The sequence below is a fragment of the Lycium barbarum genome, chromosome 3 (genome assembly GCF_019175385.1).
Source record: "Lycium barbarum isolate Lr01 chromosome 3, ASM1917538v2, whole genome shotgun sequence".
In the NCBI taxonomy this organism is placed as follows: Eukaryota; Viridiplantae; Streptophyta; class Magnoliopsida; order Solanales; family Solanaceae; genus Lycium; species Lycium barbarum.
In genome coordinates, this window is record NC_083339.1 from 124,816,202 (window position 1) to 124,834,032 (window position 17,831).

At 36.2% G+C, this 17,831-nt stretch overlaps 4 protein-coding genes and 1 long non-coding RNA gene across 8 annotated transcripts; 3 read left to right on the forward strand and 2 right to left on the reverse strand.

Moving 5' to 3' along the window:
- Positions 1–299: 299 nt before the first annotated feature.
- Positions 300–8,349, forward strand: LOC132632271 (cysteine proteinase inhibitor 6-like). 4 transcript variants are annotated; one of them, XM_060348139.1, is made up of 4 exons: positions 300–521; positions 2,168–2,387; positions 2,903–3,048; positions 5,833–6,306. In XM_060348139.1, the coding sequence occupies exons 1-4, from the start codon at positions 324–326 to the stop codon at positions 5,941–5,943; spliced, it is 675 nt and encodes a 224-aa protein (XP_060204122.1). In that variant the 5' UTR covers positions 300–323; the 3' UTR covers positions 5,944–6,306. The 4 variants fall into 4 exon arrangements, with proteins under 4 accessions (XP_060204122.1, XP_060204124.1, XP_060204123.1 ...); XM_060348141.1 differs by lacking the exon at positions 5,833–6,306 and adding an exon at positions 8,266–8,349 and having other exon boundaries at positions 301–521; XM_060348140.1 differs by having other exon boundaries at positions 301–521; positions 5,804–6,306.
- On the reverse strand, positions 3,289–3,843 carry LOC132632273 (uncharacterized). The gene is made up of 3 exons (XM_060348145.1): positions 3,704–3,843; positions 3,530–3,617; positions 3,289–3,428 (listed from the first exon to the last, which is right to left on the reverse strand). The coding sequence occupies exons 1-3, from the start codon at positions 3,794–3,796 to the stop codon at positions 3,304–3,306; spliced, it is 306 nt and encodes a 101-aa protein (XP_060204128.1). The 5' UTR covers positions 3,797–3,843; the 3' UTR covers positions 3,289–3,303.
- On the reverse strand, positions 4,768–5,805 carry LOC132632274 (uncharacterized). Its single transcript, XR_009579296.1, has 2 exons — positions 5,371–5,805; positions 4,768–4,979 (listed from the first exon to the last, which is right to left on the reverse strand). It is a non-coding gene; the product is annotated as an uncharacterized LOC132632274 (long non-coding RNA).
- Positions 8,350–8,949: 600 nt separating the features above from the next.
- LOC132632272 (reduced viability upon starvation protein 167-like) lies at positions 8,950–12,161 on the forward strand. Its single transcript, XM_060348143.1, has 3 exons — positions 8,950–9,018; positions 9,924–9,974; positions 10,848–12,161. The coding sequence occupies exon 3, from the start codon at positions 10,850–10,852 to the stop codon at positions 11,429–11,431; it is 582 nt and encodes a 193-aa protein (XP_060204126.1). The 5' UTR covers positions 8,950–9,018; positions 9,924–9,974; positions 10,848–10,849; the 3' UTR covers positions 11,432–12,161.
- A 151-nt stretch (positions 12,162–12,312) lies between these two features.
- Positions 12,313–16,306, forward strand: LOC132632270 (cysteine proteinase inhibitor 6-like). The gene is made up of 4 exons (XM_060348138.1): positions 12,313–12,621; positions 14,268–14,487; positions 15,007–15,152; positions 15,889–16,306. Exons 1-4 carry the CDS (start codon positions 12,418–12,420, stop codon positions 16,021–16,023), a joined length of 705 nt encoding a protein of 234 aa, XP_060204121.1. The 5' UTR covers positions 12,313–12,417; the 3' UTR covers positions 16,024–16,306.
- The last annotated feature ends 1,525 nt before the right edge of the window (positions 16,307–17,831 follow it).

Consider the following 17,831-nt stretch of genomic DNA (forward strand, 5'->3'; position numbering starts at 1 on the left):
TAGTAAATATTTAATACTGCGACTTGTTATATGAGTTACACCCAATCTTCTATTTCTATAGATGAAAAACTATTAAGTATCATTATTTTGTTAAACAATTATGAGGGTGAATAATTTTAATTAAGGAATTTAAAATATAATTGTGTAACAACTGTTAGGCGAGCCCTGGGCGTTGGGCGTTAGGCGTGTTTAGGGCGTACGGTTGGGCGCTTAGGGCGTAAGCCTCATAGGAACTAAGTCCCGCACGTTAGCCCCAGGACATTTTGCCACTGCCCTGCCTCGAGGCGAGCCCCAGGCGAGTCCTGACACTGCCTTTTAAAACAATGATTCGGAACACATCACTGCTAATTCTTTCGTTGCTTTTTCTGTTCTCTGCGTTTGGGTTAAGCGAACAGGGAGGATTTTGCCACGAAGAGATGGCTACACTTGGTGGGATTAGAGATTCGCATGGTTCATCGCAGAATAGCGACGAGATCCATAGCCTTGCTAAATTTGCTGTCGATGAGCACAACAAGAAGGAGGTCTGTACTTTCACCGGATTTTTCATCGTGTTTTTACTTTTTTTATTAATGTTATGTTATTAGTAGTGTACTGTGTTCTTTTTTTTGAAGTGTTTTTATTTTGGGGCGATTGATGATGGGGAGGTTTACAAATAGACAGAAAAGAAGGTTTTTTTTTTTTTACTATGAAGAATCTAACTTAAGAAAAATGTGGAATGGAAGGACAGTAATCAACAAGTGCAATGAAATGCTTCAAGAGGAACTTGGACTTTAAAGGCCAGTTGATACTCGTGGGGATCTTATTTTAAGACGGTGCTCAAGTTTATTGCATCATATGTACATGTACATGAAGTTCTTGCGGGTGAGAGTTTTAGTCATCTTGAGAGATGTCATAAATTCTTCTGAGTTTGTGCATTCGTTGCACTTGATGGAGTATGACTCTGCAAAGAAAAGATCAAGATATTATAGATGCGTTGAAACTCATTAGTTTCGCCGAGAGACAATCGCAATTGAGGAGTATCTAAATGGGAATTTTTGATGTAAGATGTCTCTTTCATTTTGTGTGTCAAACATGGTATTGTGATTCCTAAAATGGATAAGAATTATCATTTTGGAAAGTCAAGCATAGGACTTCAAACGTTTAGTGTTGCATATTCTCCTCATTTGCTGGTAGAAGTTTTTAATGTTGTTATTGATTTGCAATTTTCGGAGCTTAACAGTTGTTTTGATATAACGATATACTTTTGGTATTTGTTTCTGTCTGGATAATCCTTTTGCAAATTATGAAACTCGCTACAGTTTATCTCATTAAATTTGGTGTTTCCAAGCTCGACAACTATATTCTGATTACTCTTTAACTTGAATGGGTTTGTAGATCTCTCTTAAATACTAATTAAAATAAATATGCACAAGACTTGGGGATTTTCTTATTTGCTTGTAAGTTAATTGAAATGAATTTTTGGATGATTGTTAGTTTGTTATATAGAAAATGAAGTATTTGAAAGTGTACCTGATAATGCGCCATTGATCGTGTTCAAAGCATTAAAATTGTCGATACAGTTGTAGTAGTCATACTTACGATATATATATATATATATATATTGTTAGGTGGTTCATTACTTTTCAAATATATTTGATATAAATACTCGTCACTTGGTCTGGTAATTATGCATAAATCTTTGCTGTCTATCCTAAAATTCTAAATCTTAAACTTCTGGATCCGCTTCAGTCTCTAAATTTTGCATTATTATAATAAAGAAACCATAGAGGTGTACTAGCAAAGACAAGGGAGGTTTCATTGTAGTCTGTAAGGGAGTGAGGTTGAAAAGTCCTTTTTGTACTCCTTGTAATAACAATACATATGGATATCGGGGAGAAAATAGCAGAAAGGCATCTTAATTGTCCTCTTCATCAAGAACGATTAATACCAGGGCCGTTTACCTTCCATTTACTTTCTTTTTGTTGAATGCACGTGTGATAGTGGAAGCTTTTCTCTTCTGTTTCTTTAGCTACCTTTTTTTTCTCTTCTTTTAACACTTTCTGATAGCAGACTTTACTTTGGTACAATCATTTTGTTTGTGCCTTTTATGTTCATAGAAGGCGCATCATAATAGTCCTTTTAAGGCATGATAATATTCTTAGATTTCAATGTCTTTAATTTTTTCCAGAATGCAATGATTGAATTGGCCAGAGTAGTGAAGGCGCAAGAGCAAGTTGTTGCTGGCACACTGCACCATCTGACTCTTGAGGTCATAGATGCTGGAAAAAAGAAACTCTATGAGGCTAAGGTCTGGGTCAAACCATGGCTGAATTTTAAGGAACTTCAAGAGTTCAAGCATGTTGAAGATGGTCCTACCTTTACTGCTTCAGATCTAGGAGTTAAGCAAGGTAACTGTCTTATTGATGTTAATTCCTGACATGTTCTTTCAATAGAATCAATAGCGCTTGGAGTTTGCATCAATCAACTCAATTTGTGGCTTCCACTTGTAATGAGCAGTTTTCTTTTGAGAAACAGGTCAGATGGTTTGTGCCGAAGTTGTAATTACGTAGGTTATTTCTCTGCTTCAGGTCTCTGCTTTATGTGCCTGTGACTTGGGTTAAATCATCTGTTAATATGACCTCCTGTTTCTGGTATTCTTTGTCGTCTTCATTGAAGGAAAAAATTGTGCAGCATATCATAGGTGAATCGCAAGAAGTTTTGCCCAGTTCTTCTAGTGGATAATGTTTTCTCCAAATTACTGCATCAGATTAGCACCCGATACGTATATATCTGATGCGTGTGTCTGTGTGGTTTTTTTTTTTTGGGGGGGGGGGGGTGGGGTTCATGGCACCATCTAGAAACTTGTTTCTCTTAGAAATCTTGGGATTGATCAGTTTTTTTTTTTTTTTTTAATCTTATTTAGAAGAGCAAACCGCTGGATTGAAGTCAGTACCTGTGGATGATCCGGTTGTTCACGAAGCTGCAGCGCATGCAATTAAGACCATTCAGCAGAGATCCAATTCACTACTTCCATATGAACTCAAAGAGATTGTTCATGCTAATGCTGAGGTACGCCCTTGTTTCATGCTTGTTTTCCTTACTGCCAGCCATCGAGTTGTTAGGCGGGTAACTTGCATATGATATCTTAAAGGCAGCTATATTTTCTGTGTGGAAGGCTTTTCTTGAGGATTATAAAGAATGATCAAGACGCGAAGGTGTTGCTATGTGATAATTCTAGAGCTGCAATTGTAATTATGGTCAACCATAGTGGAGCCTTTCGAATGTCTTCTTTTTTGCTTTTTTGAGAAGCCCTTTATGACTATACTATATAGGACGGGGGGGGGGGGGGGGGGGGGACAGGAACAATAAATTGCGTACCTCATCCTCATCTTCTTCAGCGTCATACAAGCCTGCATCATACATGATTCTCTTCCTTTGATCTGATAACACTATTGAAACATAAAAAATAAAAAATATATATACATTAGAAATGGCATTAATTTGTTTTTTGATAAAAGGGCATTATGGAATTGAAAAATAGCAACTTTACCTGAATATGCTTCTTGAATTTGCTGAAACTTCCTCTTAGCTTCACCTAATAATGATGGTGTCCTTGTCCATTTATCAGGGTGCCATTGCTGCAACCAAAATCACCATTTCCATTATCAACCAAATCCAACTACTCTCATAATAACAAAAATATAATTTTTTTTCATCAACATACCATAGCTAGCTTTCTATAAGCCCTTCTAATTTCTTCATCAGAAGAGTCTACATTAACACCAAGAACACTATAATATGATGGTTCCATCTCCATAACCAAAATTCCTCAAAAGGGCATCATCTAATTTCAATATTTAATAAAAAATATCAAGACTTTAAACCCCCTCAACTCTTTCACTTTTTCAATATCTCAAAATCAAGAAAATGTGACAGGAAAAGGTTGTTAATTAAATCCTATATATAGTTAAGGTAATTTGAAAGGTCGGTGATAAGTGGGGTCCAATGGAACTTTGTTTGTTACAAAATATCTATGACCTAAAAAAATTTAATACTTCTTGATTATTTAAAATATTATTTATTTTAAATTAAATAAAAAACTTAAAATACCATATGCTAATATGCCGAAAGTAATCCGATAAGGGCCTAAAACAGATCCTTAAATAGTTGGACTACACACCTAATTGTAAAAGCCCATGAGGGAGTGGGCTTCATAAAATGAATAAAGTAAAAAAATGATATGTAGGACAAACATCAATTACAGCAACTAGCCACGTGTAAAGTTTAAAGAGTTGAAATTCTACTCAACATGTGTCACTCTTTTATTGTGGGATGGAAGGACCATAAATGACAAAAATAGCCCTGTGAGGACTACAAAAGAATTCTCATTCTCTCTTATACTAGAAACAAAAAAATAAAAAGTATGAATATACATAAGTTCAATAGTATGTCTAGACACAATGGACTTCAGTTTGATATTGAAGTACTGTTTACTACTTTCTCTTATCCATGCTTAATAAATAGGTTAGACAAACAATAACAGGTAAAAGAAAAAGGGCATTTCCTGAACATCGTTCTACTAATGAGATGTTGACATTTGGAGAGGTAATTTCATGGTGGTTCTGTCGTGTAGTAAGATTATTATCCAAATAAAGAAAACATCATTAAACTAAATATAAAGATAATATGATTCATGCTATATACATTCATTTGTGGAAAGAAGTAGTACAACTATATTCTTGTGCTTGCTAGAAAGACAAAAATAGCAAGATAGTACATGATCATATGTAGGCATAAAAACAGCAAGATTAATGTACAAGATTGTAATCATATGTCCAACTTATGTATGATATATGCTACAATTGAGTGAAATCTAGATTTAAGCAGTTGCAGCTGATAAGACCACAAATTGGGAAAGCTTGCAAATTATCTTTGGCATTCACTTTCTATAGGTTTGAGAGCTTCTTTAATTTGATATGTGTTTTTGAGACTTCCATTACCTGAAAAGAATAGACTTAAGCAATTAAAGATATTACCCACAGGTAACAATGAAAGACAACAAAGATATGTAAAAATTTGCAAGGAACTTTGTGTATGTCTAAAGTTACTACTTGCTAACATAATAGGAAGAAAATGTTGTGCAGAATTTTAAAACTGGAAAATCAAATATACTAAGTGATCTAAATTAAGTCCTTTAATAGCAGAGAATAAATGAACCAAAAATCTCAGAATATTGGAGTCTTGAAATGCTTTTATAGTCAATTGTTGTTCTATTTCTCCCTTCTTCAGATTGAAGAGAAACCCCATGGGCCGTTCTTCTTGATACCAAAGAAGACGCATGAAAAACTATAGCAATATTTGTGCAAATGAAATGAATAATTTAAACCATACATTTCCAGCATAGTATGTTCGATGATGAAGGTATCTATCAACCAGCACACTGTGCTTCAGATCCACTGCAGTAGCTGCACACCAGTTGTGAAAAAAAAAAAGAGTCAAAATAATACATATTAATTTGGAGATGAGAGCAAAAAGATAGAGAAACGGTTTTTTTGTTGATAACTGTGGTGTCCGGGCCAGCTTGAGCGCAACTCGACTAATTCCACGGGGTCCAACCACCTCCACCAGCAATAGCAATAGATACCGGGTAGCTCTATTCACCAACGCTAGAATAGAGAAACTATTATTAGGTGCGTATGTCTGCGAACTTAAGTACAAATAGATTCAGACACAGAAATTGACAGGATCCTCAGAATTCATTTCAGTCATCAATTCAATCTTTCATGGTGCATTAAATTCATATTGCTCGCTGTATTGGATGAAGGTGTCACATACTATATCCTGCAATCTTAGATGGAAGAAGCTACAGAAAAAAATTCAAAGACAATTGAAAAGGAAGCTGTGGGCCTGTTTTCCATGAAAGACATAGGAATGGCAAAGAGTTGTATCAACCTATTATTTTGAAGGAGAAGATTCAGTAAAGAAAGTGTCTAAACACCTATCCAACATCTCAACCAATCAAGTCTTCAGTAAAAGAAGACAATACAATGTTTGTTTCAGTTTATCTGCTACAATTTTTAGCTTTAAATCTCCTATCACCTTCTTATAAAAGTGTGACTTGTAAAATGTTCCATTATAGTATGGTACCTTTTCAGTAGTATTTTACTGGTTCCCTTGCCCCCGATCCCCTCCATGGAAAACATGGATTAAAAGAATCACAATATTTAAAGAATTCCTCTGTTAGTATTAAATTTGAGTCCTCCCTGAGCAAACATAGATATACTTGTATTACCAATCTATAAATTTTAGAGCTCCTGTCTTATATCATTTTTAAATATATTTGAACAACCTCCCTGTTGAACAAAAAAGACTCTTTTCTGGATGATGGATTCACAATTAACATCTAGATAAATATGCTTTTAATTTACATGTCAAGAGATTTGAAAGGACACTTGAGAATGAATCTATTTCTAGCAATTTACTGAATTAGGTCATCAAATGTTGAAAGCATGAAAAGAAAAATGGCAATTGTTCGTCAACCCAAAGTGAGAAAAGAGACATTTTTATTGCGTTCAAACTCTCTAAGCTCTAGAGTTTGAATATTTTCATCTGAAATTGTTGAACAGATCTAGATGTTCAAGAAAGTCAAAGAAGGTGACAAAGTCTCTTGTCCACTTTTTCAGTTTTTTTATAGTGAACTGAAGTTTATGCTAAAGTGCAACATGACTCCTAAGAAGTGTTATATGAATTAGAGGAATGAGTGCTTAAGAGAAACCTCAAACACCAGATCTTTCACTTGCTTCGACAATTTCATTTAGCATACACCTTTTTAACAATGAACTACAAGAGATTCACTCTAGCTAGCTTTAATTCATGATGTCTTTCTTCCGCAACTAAATTGTGATTTTTATTGTGTTGTGACTTTGTGAATAGCGTAACATTTAATTCTATCAACAATACATTTAGCTTTCAGACTTGTATAATTTAAGAAGTCAAACTACAAGTTTCATCGTTCAGTAGCAAAATAGAAGTAAATATTTCAGAACCTTAGTGTACTCCATATACGCAGAGTTTGACATTGGAAATTTCATTATCAGGAAAATATATAAGACAGAGGAATAAAAATGTTCAACCCCGACAATTAATATCATTAGCCTGTATGTAGCTTTATAATTTTCATGTAGAATATTTAAAAATCAAGCAGCGACGATATGGACATGCTCACAGTATATTCAGTCCTCATCAACTTGTTCCTAATTACCAAGCTTAAAGAAAATTATGTTACACTTTTAACTTCCTAAGATATTTAAGCTTAAATAGTAAGATAAAAAAGAATATAATGCTTACTCTTGTAGTTCAATAACTTACTTTTATGGTTAGGCATTTATTTTGCAACTGTTTCATGAAGTTTATTTATTAAAGTCTAAATTTGTAATCTTGACATTTAATTTATTCCTAAAATACACGCATCTATACCCGTATAGCATGAAATATAAAGAAAAACCATTTAGCATTATAACTAAGTATGAAGTGTCTACCACTGTAAATTAACACATGCATGGATGAGAAAAAGGAGATGCCAATTCCCTGAAAGTTGATGCTGAAACTCAAAAAGAATACCAAAAATCGATAGCATAATATTATACAAATAAACCAGCAGAAAAGAGCGGATAAAAAGGAAAGAGAAAGAAGAACAATTAGCACAGAATGAGAGATGAAAACGGAAGAGACAAAATGAAGAAGGGGAAGATGAATGGCTTGTATCTTGAATCTTGAGTAATACAATTAGTAAGGCACCTGTTTGAAATAATTACACGTGGAGGTGGGGTTATATAAGAAGAGTGGAGGAAGTGAAACTAAGAATCAAGAATACCAAAATACCCTCAAGGAACAATAAAACTTCATTGTCACCCTTCGTCGTCCTACAAAAGCTTCACTTATTAATAGTTGAAAAATGAAATGAAATGAAATATAGTTATAATTTGCATATAATCTTGTTATTCTTCCAATGTTTTAAAGATTTTTCTCATATGATTTCTATTTCATCTAATACGTTTATTATATTATCTAAAAAAATTAATTTTTCATTACTCCTATTCTTTCTATTCCTGTTTTAAAATTATATAATTCTGTTTCTATATCTATTAAAGTATAATTTTTTTCTATTAGATCTTCGTCTTCTAGTATTTCTTCTTCTAGAATTAAATTCTTTGTTTCTATCTTACTTTTACAACGTGTATTATTTTCTTAACAATCTTCACAACAACTATCTTCTTTCTTTTGCAGGTTTATTTGGTCTGTGGTAGGGATCTTCTTATGTCGGATTCTAATTTCAGTCTTGAGAGCTTGCACTGATGTATGAGTAATATTTTTTAAGAAGATTACTCCATCTCTTGTAATCATACATGTTATGACCCGTGTTTTCACACGTTTGGAAAGACTTGAATTATATTGGATTCTTGAGATATAAGATCAATTTGATATTTTGTTGTACATAAGGGTTATGCATGAAAGATTAGAGTCATGAAAGTGTGGGACAAGGCTAAGGGTAATTTTGGAATTTTGGAAATTAGTTTCGGGAATTACAAAACGTGGACTATAAGTCATTGGGCCAAAAATAATGGAATGGAATTTAAGGCCCAATGCATTGGAGTGGCCGGCCATGGTGGCCCAAGCCCAAAAATTTGTACTAAATTTCCATGGATTAATTAACTTAAGGCCATGATCCAAGCCCATTACTTGGTCATGTGCTTGGTCATGTGACCAAGTCTTTAAATGATAGACATTAGAAGACTTAAGGCATTAAGAGACTTAGAAAAAAATAAGCAAGAAAGAAGTCAAGAACAAGAGAAAAAAAAGGGGGGTTTCGGGTTTGGCTTAGGAAAATAGCCATAAAAAATATTGTTCCAAAAATTTATTTCTTGTTGTTTTCCTACTAAGTCAAGGTTCCTTTGTAACTTGGTATAGTTGGTTTGGAGTGGGGAGCATCCAATTCACCAAAGTGATCATATATCCAAGTGAAGAAAACTTGAAGAAAAGGTAAGAATTTCTACCTTTTATTTGTGTTATGAAGTTTTGATTGTGTTGTAGTTTATGGAAATGTGTTGATTGTATGAAGAAATGGAAGTTTGCAAAGTGGGTATGTAGTATATATGTATGGCCGTGTATATACATGTTGTATAGCCAAAAATGTATAGAATTCATGTTGTATTCTAGTTGTGAATGTGATGGAATTTATGTTGAGAATGAAAGTGGAATAAATTTGATTGAATGGAGAAAAATAGCATATGGCCGTGTGGTATATTTGACTTGGGAATGAAATGGATTAAGTTTGTTTAGAGTATTGGAGTGTTGTTGTAATGCTTGATATGTAAATGAAGTTAGAATGATATAAGTTTGTATTGAATTGGAATGTAGAAACTTATGTCGTTTTAGTATGATTTTTCCGACATTAAGGAAATGAAGTTGTTTGGTTGTTAGTTGTGATGACCATTGATGAATTTGGAAGTTGGAAACTTGTCATGAAGTTGTATGCCAAAGATTTGATGTTTTGCATAAGTTATGATTTTGGCGGAAGATTGTATATCATGTATATCGAGTGTATATCTTAAGGAAAACGATATGAAATGTTTCTAGAACTATATGGTGATGATCATGATGGTTGTTGAATATGAAATTATTGATCTTAGTTGAAAGTTGGGTTGAATTGAAGATTATGTCAACTTGTGAGAAAAATGACTAGTTGAAGGATATTTGTGTTTTTAATGTTCATTGTTGATATTGTTGTTGTCGTTTGGGTTGTTGTTGATGATTTATAGCCGAGTTGAATTCTCGGGGTGTCATATGTATAGGGGAAGTGCTGCCGAAATTTCGGTAGCCAAATATGCTTAAAGTTGAAATAATGGCATTAATAATTCACAATTGGTAAACTTGACCAATTGCAGTTTTTCGACGAAACGGGAAGTGAGTTTGGAAAGGCTTAAGGAGCGCGAAAGGTATGTAAAGCAAACCCAATTCTTCCCTTGGCATGCCCTTAGTGTATTAGGGTCGGATCCGGGCCTCGAAGGACCTCTTGGCCCTCGGAATCCGCAAGACAAAATTTCAGTTTTTCCTTCAGTAGAATTGAACCATTTTGATACGCTTTTTCTGAAATTATGCAATTGTGCTCTAAGTTACTCAGAAAGTCATAGGATGCCTGTATAACCTTCGTAGATGATATTATATGTTAGAGGGCACAATTTGAGCCCGCCGCCTTATTTGTTCTGAGGCGGGCCCACTATTTACGTTTTTGCCCCTAATGTGTTAAAGCTTCCTTTTTAAGTGATTTTTGAAAGAAATGTTTTAATTACCCTACTAATCGCTTAACGAATATTATTTTAAATATTCCGTTAAATATTATAAATTATTTTGACACTCGGAATGACTTCGGGAAAGTTATACTTCTGTAATTTATTATGATATCCGAAATACATTTATTATGATTCCGTCCGACCCCATTGGATTTGTTTGTCTTTGATACGCTTCATCGAGTCTTTGAAAACATTTATTATATTTTTAAATTGCATTAGTCTCTCACTACTCCATTCGTGGATGTCCCAATGTTTCCCACACTGAGCCCGGGCCAGGATATGTTGTCAAGCGTAATTCTCTGCATTGTTCGCCGCGCCCCGATGTGAGGGGGCAGGTATACGCGTACATGGGTCTGTGGAGTATGATGTGCCATGTCCGCCTATTCTGATCTGATCTGCTATGGCCATTCTGATATGACATTTTATGATACGGGGCCACGCCCCCTTTTCTGATTCCTCTGTATTGTGGCACCAGTGTTATCAGGATGACCCCTCCCTAACGAGTGGCTATGTTTGCAGATATGCCTCCAAAAAAGGCAACAGCGGCCCAAAAGGCCAAGTCAGCAGCCTTGGGAGAGACTAGCCGAGTCCAGAGGATTACCAGGGCCCAGGCACATATTGCTCCGGGGACTTTGCCCCAGACAGAGGGTTCGTCTACACCGCCACTCGTGGAGGAGATTGGGGCGGCCGCAGCCGCAGATCGGGGGGCGGCTCCACCGCCAGCTCCCGCAGTTCCAGTACCTGAGCCTCCAGCTCCACGGCCAGGCACTGAGGATCAGTCTATGAGGGAGGCAGTCCAGTTGCTGACGAGACTTGTGGCAGGGCAGGTTCAGGGGCATGGACTGGGAGGTGACCGGGCAGTCAGGCGTGATAGTTCGAGAGCCCGGGAGTTTTTGACTTGTAACCCTCCAGAGTTCTTCGGGACAAAGCCCGAGGAGGATCCTGAGGAGTTTGTCAGGAAGATGCGACGCACTCTAGATTTGATTAATGCTTCTGAGACAGAGTCAGTCGCGTTAGCTTCGTACCGGTTATATGATGTGGCGGCAAACTGGTACGAGTCATGGGGGCTATCCAGGGGGGACGGCGCTCCTCCAGCAGTTTGAGGCGATTTTTCTCAGGCATTTCTTGGACATTTTCTGCCCCCAGAGTTGCGACGAGCCAGATATGATAGATTCTTATTATTGAGGCAGAAGGGCCGCAGTATCCGGGACTACAGTTTGGAGTTTGATTCCTTGGCCCGATATGCACCTACTGTGGTGGCTACTATGGCGGACCGAATGCACAGATATATTATGGGGCTGGATCGGTATTTTGTTGATAGCTGCTTAGTATTGGCTGCTCAGCCCGGTATGGACATTGCCCGTATCCAGGCCCATGCCCAGGGTATGGAGGATCGGGCCAGAGGAGGACACCAGCCTGACAGGGGCCAGGATCGGAGACAGCCCAAGAGGGCCAGGTCATCTGGAGATTTTCGGGGCAGACAGCCCCAGCAGCCGCAGCAGCCTAGCAGATTTTCATCTCAGCCAGCGCAGAGCGCGCCTCCCCAGCCTACAGGTCGCAGGTTCGATAGCCCAGGGTATTCAGGAGCAGGCCAGAGCTCCAGGGCTTCAGGTTCGCGGACAGATAGGGGTTCTGGTCAGATGAGGCCACCCAGGGTTCAGTGTTTTTTTTGCGGCAGATACCATACGGGAGAGTGCTACAGAGCCACCGGTGCATGCTTTTCTTGTGGCCGTCAGGGCCATTCTGTGAGGACATATATATATATTTTAATATATAGCAAGTAATATGGGACGGAGACAAAATTGTCATATCTTATGCGATAAGTATCTAAAAGTGAAACTTTGATTTAGCCGTAAATCGTAATGCTTTTGTTTTCCTCAATTTTCCTCCGAAACTTGAAAACGAATCCCAATAAACTAACACGCGTTCACTACGTGTCGCAACGATTCATCTGCCTGTCGGTCACTTCGTTAAAGTCAAAAAGTCATTTGCGAGCGTCGACGAAAACAATTAAAAAGGACAAAAGGCATTTACTTTGGCTAATAAGAAGGAACTGAAAGACCCAAAAAAAAAAAAATAGTTGCAACAGATGAGAGTAATTCGGAACACATCACTGCTAATTCTTTCGTTGCTTTTTCTGTTCTCTGCGTTTGGGTTAAGCGAACAGGGAGGATTTTGCCACGAAGAGATGGCTACACTTGGTGGGATTAGAGATTCGCATGGTTCATCGCAGAATAGCGACGAGATCCATAGCCTTGCTAAATTTGCTGTCGATGAGCACAACAAGAAGGAGGTCTGTACTTTCACCGGATTTTTCATCGTGTTTTTACTTTTTTTATTAATGTTATGTTATTAGTAGTGTACTGTGTTCTTTTTTTTGAAGTGTTTTTATTTTGGGGCGATTGATGATGGGGAGGTTTACAAATAGACAGAAAAGAAGGTTTTTTTTTTTTTACTATGAAGAATCTAACTTAAGAAAAATGTGGAATGGAAGGACAGTAATCAACAAGTGCAATGAAATGCTTCAAGAGGAACTTGGACTTTAAAGGCCAGTTGATACTCGTGGGGATCTTATTTTAAGACGGTGCTCAAGTTTATTGCATCATATGTACATGTACATGAAGTTCTTGCGGGTGAGAGTTTTAGTCATCTTGAGAGATGTCATAAATTCTTCTGAGTTTGTGCATTCGTTGCACTTGATGGAGTATGACTCTGCAAAGAAAAGATCAAGATATTATAGATGCGTTGAAACTCATTAGTTTCGCCGAGAGACAATCGCAATTGAGGAGTATCTAAATGGGAATTTTTGATGTAAGATGTCTCTTTCATTTTGTGTGTCAAACATGGTATTGTGATTCCTAAAATGGATAAGAATTATCATTTTGGAAAGTCAAGCATAGGACTTCAAACGTTTAGTGTTGCATATTCTCCTCATTTGCTGGTAGAAGTTTTTAATGTTGTTATTGATTTGCAATTTTCGGAGCTTAACAGTTGTTTTGATATAACGATATACTTTTGGTATTTGTTTCTGTCTGGATAATCCTTTTGCAAATTATGAAACTCGCTACAGTTTATCTCATTAAATTTGGTGTTTCCAAGCTCGACAACTATATTCTGATTACTCTTTAACTTGAATGGGTTTGTAGATCTCTCTTAAATACTAATTAAAATAAATATGCACAAGACTTGGGGATTTTCTTATTTGCTTGTAAGTTAATTGAAATGAATTTTTGGATGATTGTTAGTTTGTTATATAGAAAATGAAGTATTTGAAAGTGTACCTGATAATGCGCCATTGATCGTGTTCAAAGCATTAAAATTGTCGATACAGTTGTAGTAGTCATACTTACGATATATATATATATATATATATTGTTAGGTGGTTCATTACTTTTCAAATATATTTGATATAAATACTCGTCACTTGGTCTGGTAATTATGCATAAATCTTTGCTGTCTATCCTAAAATTCTAAATCTTAAACTTCTGGATCCGCTTCAGTCTCTAAATTTTGCATTATTATAATAAAGAAACCATAGAGGTGTACTAGCAAAGACAAGGGAGGTTTCATTGTAGTCTGTAAGGGAGTGAGGTTGAAAAGTCCTTTTTGTACTCCTTGTAATAACAATACATATGGATATCGGGGAGAAAATAGCAGAAAGGCATCTTAATTGTCCTCTTCATCAAGAACGATTAATACCAGGGCCGTTTACCTTCCATTTACTTTCTTTTTGTTGAATGCACGTGTGATAGTGGAAGCTTTTCTCTTCTGTTTCTTTAGCTACCTTTTTTTTCTCTTCTTTTAACACTTTCTGATAGCAGACTTTACTTTGGTACAATCATTTTGTTTGTGCCTTTTATGTTCATAGAAGGCGCATCATAATAGTCCTTTTAAGGCATGATAATATTCTTAGATTTCAATGTCTTTAATTTTTTCCAGAATGCAATGATTGAATTGGCCAGAGTAGTGAAGGCGCAAGAGCAAGTTGTTGCTGGCACACTGCACCATCTGACTCTTGAGGTCATAGATGCTGGAAAAAAGAAACTCTATGAGGCTAAGGTCTGGGTCAAACCATGGCTGAATTTTAAGGAACTTCAAGAGTTCAAGCATGTTGAAGATGGTCCTACCTTTACTGCTTCAGATCTAGGAGTTAAGCAAGGTAACTGTCTTATTGATGTTAATTCCTGACATGTTCTTTCAATAGAATCAATAGCGCTTGGAGTTTGCATCAATCAACTCAATTTGTGGCTTCCACTTGTAATGAGCAGTTTTCTTTTGAGAAACAGGTCAGATGGTTTGTGCCGAAGTTGTAATTACGTAGGTTATTTCTCTGCTTCAGGTCTCTGCTTTATGTGCCTGTGACTTGGGTTAAATCATCTGTTAATATGACCTCCTGTTTCTGGTATTCTTTGTCGTCTTCATTGAAGGAAAAAATTGTGCAGCATATCATAGGTGAATCGCAAGAAGTTTTGCCCAGTTCTTCTAGTGGATAATGTTTTCTCCAAATTACTGCATCAGATTAGCACCCGATACGTATATATCTGATGCGTGTGTCTGTGTGGTTTTTTTTTTTTGGGGGGGGGGGGGGGGGGGTGGGGTTCTTGGCACCATCTAGAAACTTGTTTCTCTTAGAAATCTTGGGATTGATCAGTTTTTTTTTTTTTTTAATCTTATTTAGAAGAGCAAACCGCTGGATTGAAGTCAGTACCTGTGGATGATCCGGTTGTTCACGAAGCTGCAGCGCATGCAATTAAGACCATTCAGCAGAGATCCAATTCACTACTTCCATATGAACTCAAAGAGATTGTTCATGCTAATGCTGAGGTACGCCCTTGTTTCATGCTTGTTTTCCTTACTGCCAGCCATCGAGTTGTTAGGCGGGTAACTTGCATATGATATCTTAAAGGCAGCTATATTTTCTGTGTGGAAGGCTTTTCTTGAGGATTATAAAGAATGATCAAGACGCAAAGGTGTTGCTATGTGATAATTCTAGAGCTGCAATTGTAATTATGGTCAACCATAGTGGAGCCTTTCGAATGTCTTCTTTTTTGCTTTTTTGAGAAGCCCTTTATGACTATACTATAAAGGACGGGGGTGTTCACTTTTGGAAACTTAGCTACTCAAGACCTTCTCAGAAAGTCAAGCTAAAGGCGTGAAAGATGATGTCTGTCACAGGAAGAAAGCCAGGTGGTGTTAAAGCACTAATTGTGAAAAGGGATGAGAAAGTCAAAAGGGGGAAGAGAACTAAATAGTAACTTGTTTGAATAATGTGATAAGAATATTTAATAAAAATTGGAATATGCTTATCGCACAGAATGTTCACACTCGAGTCTCTCAGCGGAGGACCACCTCCGTGCCCCAAATATTGATGAAACTTTGTCATAAAAAGCTGACCAGAAATGAATTTACACTACGAAGTTCCTCTGTTTCCCCCTCCTAGATATTCTAGGAAATAATAGTTCGGAAAGGGGGTGGGGGGGTGGGGGGGTTGGTTAGACCTCCATATCATTGTTGTGTACCTTATAGTAATAAAGTAACGATTGGATTTGCTTTTAAGCAGGTTGCTGATGATTCTGCAAAGCTTCATATGCTCATCAAAACAAGCAGGGGAGGAAAGGAGGAAAAGTTCAAAGTTCAAGTGCACCACAATAATGACGGTGCCTTCCACTTGAATCATATGGAGCCTGACAACTAACTTTCAAACTAGCTTGGGAGATCCTATGCCTCCTTAAAGTTCTAGTTGCTCTATGGAGCTATGGGAGATGCACAAATATGTATGAAGTAAAAATAAGCATGTAACCAGCACAAACTATAGTACTTGCCTTTGCGATCTAAAGTTGGCTTCTTGTAATAGATCTCTTTGATCCATGTTGGTTTGCCCTCTCCTCTCAGGTAGAGGAAACAATAGATCTGTTGTATGTTGTCTTTTTAATGTTCTTTGTTGTACAATATGATATGCATGTGTCGTTTTTGTGTTATCTAGCCCTACTTTTCGTCTGATGAATATACACTAGTCGATAGCTCGAGTATAATGTGTGTGGCCTGTGTATCCAGAACATCTTCCGTTATACGATTTCTAACCTTGCGTTGTCAGGACTGCAAGCAATGAGCAACATAGTGGATTCAGTTCTCTATGAGCCTGTTTGGATGGGTTTATGCCTATAAGCTGTTTGCAGCTTATAAGCTAAAAAAAATAAGTTGGGTTAGTCTAATTTATTTTTTTTGGCTTATAAGCTGTTTTCAGCTTATAAGCTGCTTTAGATAAGCTAAGTCAAATGGGCCCAATTATTTTTTTGAGCTTATTTTAAGCACAAAATGACTTTAAGCTGGCCAGTCAAACACTCAAAAAAGTTGAAAACAGCTTCTAAGCAACTTATAAGCCAATCCAAACGGGCTCTATGTCCTCTTGAAGAGGAAGCACAGCAAGAACTATGTGTTGCTGAATGTGTTGTGTTGTAGTAAGTGAATGTGCAGTCATCTTCTTATATTAGCTGTTTCCTCATTTCAGCAATGAAAATTAATTGATATAAGGCTAACTTGGTATCAAGACGGAGCCGAAAGTAAATGATGCTTTTGTTTATAGCCTTGGGTAATATGTATATAAAAAGCTTATAAGCAGGTTGAGTTGAATTAAAATATATTGTGCTCAGCTAATTTCTTTTTAGTTAAAGTTTGAAACATAATATAAAGACATGTATTAAAATTCCCATTCGATATAAATATAATTAGACGAAATAAAGAAGATGAGTAGAGGAATAGTATAGTAGTAATTATATTTGAGAGTCACATGGAGTATATTCGTGAATCGAGACAGACGAGAAATGGTTTAGTAAATATAAATTTTTGATAATAATAATAATTTTTGTCGATAGAGGATCATCTTAAAATGAGTAGAGGAATAGTAGTAATTATATTTGAGAGTTACATGGGGTAGACAGATGAGAAATGGTTTAGTGAATATAAACGTTTTGACACTAGTAGTACATATTTTTGTCTATATAGGATCATCTTTTTGTTTCGGGACCTGTAGTTTCTTCTTAATAATGAAAACTTATTCTTGTTGATATGTTAAAACATTTCTGTTTTTGGTCAAACACCTTTAATTTTTAAATATCTTTTTCGGAAGATTTTTTATTTTCTAAAAACTTGATCAAACAAGTCATTAGTTGTTATTGAAATAAACAAACAATTATAAATATGTTTTATGAAAAATTTCATTTATTTTTATTTTTAAGCCTTGCAAATAGATAATAAAATTTTATCTAATTTTACTATATACTAGGTCCGAGGTGGATGGCATGATAGAGGGCATTTTGGATATGTCAAATTGTTTTTAAATTGTATATCTTCTGCAAATAGGTAATGGGAAAATACAAATAGAAATGATTCTTTTTGTTAACAAAAAAGTTTTATTCAGTAAATAGTAAATACATGATTTTTTAATTTTATTATTTTACATATCAATAAAAAAAGCAAAGAGAGCTTCATTACATATTGATTGGT

Coding starts and splice junctions, on each gene's coding strand:
- LOC132632272 (XM_060348143.1), top strand. CDS start 10,850: ATGCCTCCAAAAAAGGCAACAGCGGCCCAAAAGGCCAAGTCAGCAGCC.
- LOC132632270 (XM_060348138.1), top strand. CDS start 12,418: ATGAGAGTAATTCGGAACACATCACTGCTAATTCTTTCGTTGCTTTTT. Junction 12,622..14,267: donor ATGAGCACAACAAGAAGGAG/GTCTGTACTTTC, acceptor AATTTTTTCCAG/AATGCAATGATTGAATTGGC. Junction 15,153..15,888: donor TTGTTCATGCTAATGCTGAG/GTACGCCCTTGT, acceptor GCTTTTAAGCAG/GTTGCTGATGATTCTGCAAA.
- LOC132632273 (XM_060348145.1), bottom strand. CDS start 3,796: ATGGAGATGGAACCATCATATTATAGTGTTCTTGGTGTTAATGTAGAC. Junction 3,618..3,703: donor CTTATAGAAAGCTAGCTATG/GTATGTTGATGA, acceptor TTTTGGTTGCAG/CAATGGCACCCTGATAAATG. Junction 3,429..3,529: donor AATTCAAGAAGCATATTCAG/GTAAAGTTGCTA, acceptor ATGTTTCAATAG/TGTTATCAGATCAAAGGAAG.
- LOC132632271 (XM_060348139.1), top strand. CDS start 324: ATGATTCGGAACACATCACTGCTAATTCTTTCGTTGCTTTTTCTGTTC. Junction 522..2,167: donor ATGAGCACAACAAGAAGGAG/GTCTGTACTTTC, acceptor AATTTTTTCCAG/AATGCAATGATTGAATTGGC. Junction 2,388..2,902: donor AGATCTAGGAGTTAAGCAAG/GTAACTGTCTTA, acceptor AATCTTATTTAG/AAGAGCAAACCGCTGGATTG.